General features: G+C 35.2%; 1 protein-coding gene across 1 annotated transcript in view; it reads right to left on the bottom strand.

Moving 5' to 3' along the window:
• Positions 1–672: 672 nt before the first annotated feature.
• PPAT (phosphoribosyl pyrophosphate amidotransferase) overlaps positions 673–8839 on the bottom strand; it is a 38745-nt gene continuing 30578 nt past the window's right edge. The window contains exons 7-11 of the mRNA XM_007165283.2: positions 8441–8592; positions 7838–7965; positions 6656–6877; positions 5325–5445; positions 673–3783 (exon numbers count right to left, since the gene is read on the bottom strand). Coding sequence (XP_007165345.1) covers positions 3518–3783; positions 5325–5445; positions 6656–6877; positions 7838–7965; positions 8441–8592 — 889 coding nt within the window. The 3' untranslated portion in view covers positions 673–3517. The remainder of the gene's footprint in view (positions 3784–5324; positions 5446–6655; positions 6878–7837; positions 7966–8440; positions 8593–8839) is intronic.

Raw genomic sequence — 8839 nt, 5'->3', positions numbered from 1 at the left:
CTGCACACAAAAACATAAATTTACATGGCATTTTTTGCAGTTTTCTCTAAAATGTCTGAGTGAGCAGTTATTTTCTGAGAGGGCTGGATTTTCTTTTTGACCTCTTTATGAAACATGAAGGCAATTTTCCTTAGAGGAGTTGACTACACCCTACTTGAAACCCTAAGAAAGGCATAAGAAACTCAAGTGAGTTAATCATATTAATATGATTAACTTAAGTCTACCTGTCAGAGCAAACTTTGCTAGATTCCAGGGAAGAAATAGAGATAATATCTAAAGTTGGTACAGTAAGAAGTAAATAGTATGAGCTAATTGTTTAAAACATAGACATTAACAACAGAAAAAATATTTAAAAGCGGATGCACTACAGAGGACTGGAGAGGGCAGTGACCTCTTTATTTTCTTCATTTTTAACTATATGCATGTATTATTTTGATAGTTTTTTTACAGGTAGGACCCTGGTATCTTTATTTTTAAAGACTGTTTTTTAAAGTAGTTTTAGGTTCATAGCAAAGTTGAGCAGAAAGTACAGAGTTCCCATATGCCCCCTACCCCCGCATAAAATAATCTCCCCCGTTATTAATATCCCCCCCCGGAAGTGGTCCATTTGTTACAGGTGATCATTACACTGACACATCATTATCACCCAAAATTTATAGTTTACATTAGGGTTTATTCTTGGTGTCATACATTCTACAGATTTGGACAAATACATAATGACATGTATCCACCATCATAGTAACATACAAAATAGTTTCACTATCCTAAAAATCCCCTGTGCTTCACCTATTCACCCCTCTCTCCCCACCAGCTCCTGGCAACCACTGATCTTTTTTATTCTCTCCATAGTTTTGCCTTTTCCAGAATGTCATATAGTTGGAATCATACAGTATGTACTCTTTTCAGATAGGCTTCTTTCACTTTGTAATATCCATTTAAGTTCCCTCCACATCTTTTCACGGCTTGACAGCTCATTTCTTCTCAGGACTGAATAATATTCCATTGTCTGGATGTACCACAGTTTATTCATGTACCTACTTTATTTTTATTTTAAAAAGTACTCCTCCCCAACACACACATGCAGTTTGGGAATCTAAGCCTCCTCTTCTGTGACACCTTCCCTATTCTTGCTAGTGTTTCCACACAACTTGGCACTAACATAGTGCTTACTTAGCACTGCATTTCTAATTATTTTATTTGTCCCTCCTACTCAGCCAGCAGTTTTGCCTGGTTGATAAGAGATGGTCTATTTACTGAAATGCCTGAACCAGAGAAATAAGATATGACTAGCTGATGCCAAGAATGGATCCTGGATGTGACTGTCACTGTGCTGTTCACCATAATGCACTACCTAAAAGTCACTATTTAGAAAAAGTACACACGCATATTTAAATGTACTCATTACATATATTTGTCACCAACGCATCACAAGGAAGTCACAAAAAGTAGGCTTAGTTTAGTACACAATATAGATCCTGTGAAAACACATTTCTCATTTGCTCTGCAGTTTACAATACCTATATAAATTTAAAGCAGTTAAACAACATTTGAGATTACACTGGTATAAAATTGTAATTCACACTTCAGAAACTTGTGAAATAAAAGGCCATGATGGAGAAAGAGTAAGAAGTTTGTAGAATTACCAAACTGTCACAGTACCATTTTCCTTTATAAAAGCATCTCAATAAAACAAAATAAAAACTATGGAAAACACAAAAGTCAAATCAGAGATTTTGGTTTAGTACTTTCCCTGAGTCTCTTGTTTTTAAAAAAATCAAAGTAAGTAAGGCTGGTTCAAAACTGACCCATAAGGTCTTGCCTCCTCCATATGCTGCCATGAGGAATACATTTAAGGCAAGAGGCTATACACACAAATGGTCCCAGGGCTTTATTCAGATGCCAGTTTGCTTGTGTTACCACCACAGGGTTATCTGACCCACTGCTGCCCGCTGCACATGGGATTTAAGAGCTGTCAGCATTTTCTCTTGGCCTGCCATGATACAACACATGAGACTAAATACCAAATGAACACAAAAGATTATGGTTATTAATAAATATTACAATTCTAGGTGGATTTGGACACTATGTACACCAAATCATGGTAATAACACAGAAACAAACACTTTTATGTTTTAAAAATCTTACACAAACAAGGGTTGAGGGCAAGTCATTTTAAAGTTTTAAATCTCAGATGTTAAAAAACAAACAAACAAAAACCTTTAAAAAAATCTAATTCATTAGATCCCAATAAAACAAAGTAGAAAAAGTGATACGTTGATGCTCGGAATTAGACGAGCATGCTAATTGAAAAAAGTTGTTGTCTCCTTGATCCTTAAAATTGGCCCCTACAATGTTTCTACTTGATCATCTCATTGCATACACAGTATATTTGCAAGTGATCAAGCACTTCATTAAAAAAGCATATAATCAAATTAAGGGTAAAAGGTTTGTTAGAATCTAAAAAATTATTTTTTACTTCAAATGTACCAGGTTACTTGCTGGGCTTCTACTATAAGGGCACTAAGTAGTATGGATCATACTTTCTGGTCAAATGTAGGAAAATATTTTGCACAGCCATGTTTTTACAGTCATTCTCAGAGCATCTCAAAGATAGGTTGCAAATTACTGCTGTATGTCTCCCTCTTGAAATCTCGATTGCAGACCAACGGCCAACATTTCAAAAGCTAATAATCATGCACTGTCTTAAAACTGAGGGGTGGAATGATGGCTCTAACTACCAAAATAACTGCTGCTAGTTATTTAATTTAGTAATATAAGCACCTCATTGCACAGGTGGGGAAAGTGAGGCACAAAAAGGTGCTTCTTCTGTTTTTTGTTTTTTTTAAAGAGAACTCTTGATGCTAGATAACTTTGGGGTATAATGGATTCAAGGTTTGCATGAAATGTTATACTTAACTCACATGTCCTGTTTGCATCACAACACCTTAGTCTAACCTCTTGCAAACTCTTTAAAGCATGGACCTGGCAAATGCCACTGACCACCTGCCTTCTCTGAGCAGGTGAAAAAGGCTAGCCAATGCTTGAGCGAAAAAAAAGAATACCACATATTGTTGTATTACATGTAATTAGCAAGGTACAATTATGAAAATATTCCATAACTGAATTTCCATAACTCTCAAACATTCCACAAAATTCTCTAAGAACCTGTGGGAGAGTAGAGTACCTGGCAATCCTCTCTTAAACAGAAATTTACCGATTCGTTGCATTACTGTTGATGATCTGAAGTTAAATGTATACAATTTCTAAAAAGAAAAGTACTAAACTACTAAATAAAACTGAAAGGATCATCCAAGTTCCTAGATAATACCAAAATATTTATCTAGGATTACTAAAGAAATCACAGGACTTTGGTACCCTTTTCAGAAAAAAAATCTCAAAACTTATAACACAAGCATGTGGCATTTCACACTGTACCGAGTAACAGTAAATGGAGGTGTAACCACTATAACTTCTCCACTAACTTTGTGTTTTGAAACATCGTTTCTGCCCCTAGCAGCTACCATTCCAGTTCCACAGGGTATTTTCCAGTCAGACAAGCTGTACAATGATCGTTCTTTTCAAAACATTCCAGACCATTTCCATTTTCTTGAACCATAACATCTTCCTTTGTACAATGACCGTTCTTTTCAAAACATTCCAGACCATTCCCATTTTCTTGAACCATAATATCTTGCCTTTTCACTTTCTGTTTTTTAAATGTTATCCCTTCTTGTACAGATGAAACCAGTCCTTCTACTGACAGATACACAACACTGTTTGCTCCTACAGGGGAAAGACAGGGAAAAAGGTCATGAGACTTCCTTTGGAAAGGAAGAACTGCCTTAACAGAGAATAGTTACAAACAGAAAAACATAGGCCAAAATAAAAATTTCTCCTTTAGCCCCTGTCTCTTTTTTTTTTAATTTTTTAAAATTTATTTATTTAATTTTTGGCTGCATGGCTTGTGGGATCTTAGTTCCCTGACCAGGGACTGAACCTGGGCCCTCGGCAGTGAGAGCTGGAGTCCTAACCACTGGACCACCAGGGAATTTTCTCCGTTAGCCTCTCTTAAAAAAAAAAGGGGGGGGGGCGGTGGTGGCTGGAGAATCAATAAAACTCAGGGCCTTTATTATTTTTTTTAAATTTTAAATTGGAATTTAAGGGATAACAATTTAAAACAGCAGTGGAGGATTCAAGTCTAGAATGGCTTCAGAAGGCTTTAGAAGTCATTTTCTTGAATAACAGATCTTGAAGTCAGGAAGATCTGGGTTCAAATTTAAGCTCAAGGTCACTTTTCCTAAGCCTTTTTTTTCAGCTATCAGATAAGGGAAATATTGCCTAATTGTAGCAGTTTTGTGATGTTATTATGATAATATAGATATGTTCCTGGCAAAGAGTGAGTGCTCACAATATATCAGTTGAGTGACATTCAAAATATTTAACTGGGGACTTCCCTGGTGGCACAGTGATTAAGAATCCGCCTGCCAATGCAGGGGACACGGGTTCAAGCCCTGGTCCGGGAAGATCCCACATGAAGTGGAGCAACTAAGCTCGTGCGCCACAACTACTGAAGCCCGTGCGCCTAGAGCCCGTGCTCGGCAACAAGAGAAGCCACCGCAATGAGAAGCCCACGCACCGCAACGAAGAGTAGCCCCCGCTCACCGCAGCTAGAGAAAAGCCCGCACACAGCAACGAAGACCCAACGCATCCAAAAATAAAATATAAATAAATAAACAAATTTACAAAAAAAAAAAAAAAAATTTAACTGGTAAGGTACAGGCACAACCAGTCAAGAGAAACAACAGTCATAAACAATCAGTGTGGAGGTACCATACATGGATGAACACGTATGTGATATTTATAGTTTATACCTCACCTGAATTTGAAAGGCAAATGTCTTATCAAGGATAACCTCCATCTCCAAGACTTCTGACCTCATTATTAAAGATAAGCCTATATAAGCTTTTCACTTTTTGATTTGTACCCACATCCAAATTATTCTATTAGAATCTGTGGTGAAATTGCTTTTGTTTTTCTTCTGATCTGACCTTTGGGAGGCTTTAACTGATTAGCAGTTCTCTTTACTAGGAAAGCCTTTCTTCCTTCTTCTCTGATCTCACCTTAGCCTAGCTCTCCATCACAGCACTCACTATGGTGTCCACACATATCAGGCTCTCTCACTATTCATCTGCTCAACACATACGACATTTACTTTCAATAAATACTGAACACTATTTTTTATTAAAAGTGTAAAGATTGACAAGCTTGGATTTTCTGTTAATAAATGAATAAAGATAAAAGTTTATAGAAATTGTAATACCTACCTAGATGATCTGAGATATGCTCAAATTCTGGTTTATTGGCAATAAGCTCTTCTTTTGTTGGTATGTTTATTCCCATGAAGCATGGATATCTAATTGGTGGTGAAGCTACGCGAATGTGTACCTTGGAAAGAAATCATTTCACACATTCATTAGTTTGACATTCACTGTAAGAACAATTATGCAAAATTCTGTCACTGACAAATACAACATAAAATTGTTTTACAGAATACTTTAACAACATACGGGTAATAAAGCATACTAAAAAATTTCTTTCACTATAATAGGTGGAAAAGAATCCTAGAAAATCATGTGATATACATATAGAACTCCAGTGTTCAGTCAGAACTACTTTTAGAATTAATTCATTACCAAGAATCCTACTTGAGCAGCCCTGTCCTAGACTCCAAAGTGTCCTGAACAAGAATTTCAAAATGTTAGCCACTTGTAAAGGGTTCTTTTTACAGAGATGCCCATTGTTTCCTTCTGTCACCTACTAACAAGGACCTTGCTTTCTTCTGATCTGTCATTTCTCATTTATTATATTCCTAGGACCACCTTCATTCTTTTCTTCTAACACTTGAATGGCACCTTTGCCTACCTCTTATTTTACCTTTTGAAAAAGAAAAATAACATCTACCAGGATATAATAAAAACCTTACTACTACTACAAAGAGCTATGTTTGTCTATTTTTTTAATCTATCATTATATTCTGCCTTTTGTCAGGAACATTTACATAGCTATAATCAGTGTCCACATTTACTTTTTACCTTTCTTGTAACAGCAAAGATTTTCCCGTGTTTTGCAGTCTTCATAATCATAGTTTTTAATGGTTGCATCATATTTCATCATACTGATGTATCAATTTACTAAATTATTTCCTGCTGGTAGATATATGACCTATTTCCAGTTCTTTTGTTTGTTTATTTGTGTCTATTCTTTTTAACTATTGTAATGGATCTGAACTTGCTTTCTAAATAGACTGTCATACTGCTTTCTATACCATTTTCTCCACAATAGATTTTATTTCTAAATCTGATCAACTATTAGCTGTAAATGACATCTCACTTCAGTAATTTGAATTACTGAACTATTTAGTTAGAATAAGCTTTGAGATTTGAAAATATAACCTAATGTGTCAAATTTATTACACTAGGATTGCTTCTATATCTTCAAAAAGAAAAAGTAATCAATACTCTACAAATTTATAAGTAGTCTATTTTGTGGTTTGTTAGTTTTAAAATTAGGTTTATAAAAATTTTAACATAAAATTTTCATGACTATCATATTGTAATTATTGGTGCTTTAGGATAGGTGTTTTAATATTACTTACCTCTTTTGCACCAGATTCTTTGAGCAATTTGATTATGGGTGAAATGGTATTGCCTCTCACAATTGAATCATCTACAAGAACAATTCTTTTGCCTTTAAAGTTGTCTGACAATACTCCAAATTTTTTCGCAACACCAAGTTGTCTTAGCCTCATGTTTGGCTGAATGAATGTTCTTCCTACATACCGGTTTTTACATAGCACCTCCACATACGGAAGCCCACACTGACAGAGAAGGAATAAAAGGACAATGAGTAGCACATATACAGAGAACTCTATGGTTCTGTTTTCTCTAGGTCATGTTTCCATTATAACGTATGTAAAAAATTTTAAATGTGGTTGTTATTCTGAGCTCTCCATCATCAGATTATAATTTTCCTTCACTATTTAAACTGTAGGGAAGAAAAGGCAAAAAGAAAAATTATTGAAAGTCCTCTACTTAGTAGGAAAAACAATTCATTTTGCTAGAATTTGTAATGCTTCTTTCTTAAACACATATTATTTCTCTATCTTGGAAAAAAACACCAAGAATGTGAACACATGACAAAGAATAAATCACTGTCAGAAAAATTCACATATTTAAAAATTGTCAGCCGGAAATGAATTAAAACCAGTAGGCTAAGGAGATACTTTCTGAGGAACAGGAGGTGACTTATCCATCTAACAAGGTAATACTTCTCTAAAATGTATGCATATTATTTCATTTAAAAATTCACAAACTAAACTTTCCAACGTAGTGAATGTTGGGTATTATACACCAGGATCACTATAATTATACATTCTACCTGGTTATGAAAAATGAAATTAAGCATAGTACTAAGAACATTATACAAAATTAACATAAACAACTTTATTATCACCCACATTCAGTAGGGAATAAATACACCAGCGGCTTGTGAGGGTACTTAATAGTAACCAAATATTACCACTAAATTCTATATATAGTCATGATATTATTTGTTTAAAATGAAGGGGATCGTTTTCCTAGTCTTTGGGTCAACTTTTTGTGGACCCATTAAAAAATAGTGCCACTGAATGAAAAGGCTGGAAAATAAGTAACTCTTGCAAAGGAACCAACACTTTCTTTTTCCTTACAATAAATTGATGAGTTTCTCTTTATATACATGGATTTCTAATCTCAGTGCTAAATGAGCAATTCACTGTGTGTTAATTAAGAGAAAATACCTTTGCTGCGTAACCAAGGGCAGCAGGCGTAGCAGATTCCGGGACAGTGCTAACTAAATCCGCATCCACAGGGGCTTCAATTGCCAGCTGCAGACCACAACGGTATCTTACTGTGTAAACCATTTGGTCTGGAATGTTTGGAAAAGGAAATAAATTTTTACTTACTATAATATAGCACAGCATAATATCACTATTCTAAGAAACTAGCTTGTTAGAACTCTATAGAATTGAGCGTGCAGCAACGAAGACTCAACACAGCCAAAAATAAATAAATAAATAAATTAATTAATTGAAAAAGAAAAGCAAGACAAAAAAACACTAAAGTGGAAACACATAAACTGAGGGAATTCACTCTTTAAAAAAAGAATTAACCTTAATACATATCTGAAAATCATAATCCTTACTCCTAAAAGGAAAACAAAATCCAAGAGTCAGATGAAAAGGAAAAACTGTGATCTTATGACTTGTAAGCTCAGTCCCAAAGTTCGCAACATATAACTATGTGCCTTCAAAGAGCCAGGTAAGCCTTTGGGCCCAAGAATTGCCATGTTTCAATGAGGTAAATAATAGATTTATATCAATAGTTAGAGATACTTTACTTACCTTCAAATATACTATCTGGTCTTGCAAAATAAACATATTCAAAGATACAGAAAGCCATTGGGTTTCCTTCAGACCTTGGTATAATATCAAGAGTTTGGACATTATGTCTGGATATTTCCACAATTTCTCCAGGCAAGATTTCACGGTAATATCTTGGGAAACAATATTAAAGAAGACTATAAATAAACCAGTCAAATTAAGGCAAATTATCTATTATAAAGCACACAGAGTCCCTTCCCTTATAAAGGAAAAATGGCTCAATATAAAGTCTATTGGCTTAAAAAATTAAAAAGTAGTATTCCTGGGCTTCCCTGGTGGTGCAGTGGTTAAGAATCCGCCTGCCAATGCAGGGGACATGGGTTTGATCCCTGGCCCGGGAAAATCCCACATGCCGCGGAG

The sequence above is a fragment of the Balaenoptera acutorostrata genome, chromosome 5 (assembly GCF_949987535.1).
Source record: "Balaenoptera acutorostrata chromosome 5, mBalAcu1.1, whole genome shotgun sequence".
Lineage (NCBI taxonomy): Eukaryota > Metazoa > Chordata > Mammalia > Artiodactyla > Balaenopteridae > Balaenoptera > Balaenoptera acutorostrata.
Note: the sequence above shows the minus strand (reverse complement) of the source record. Positions and strands in the feature narration are given on the sequence as shown.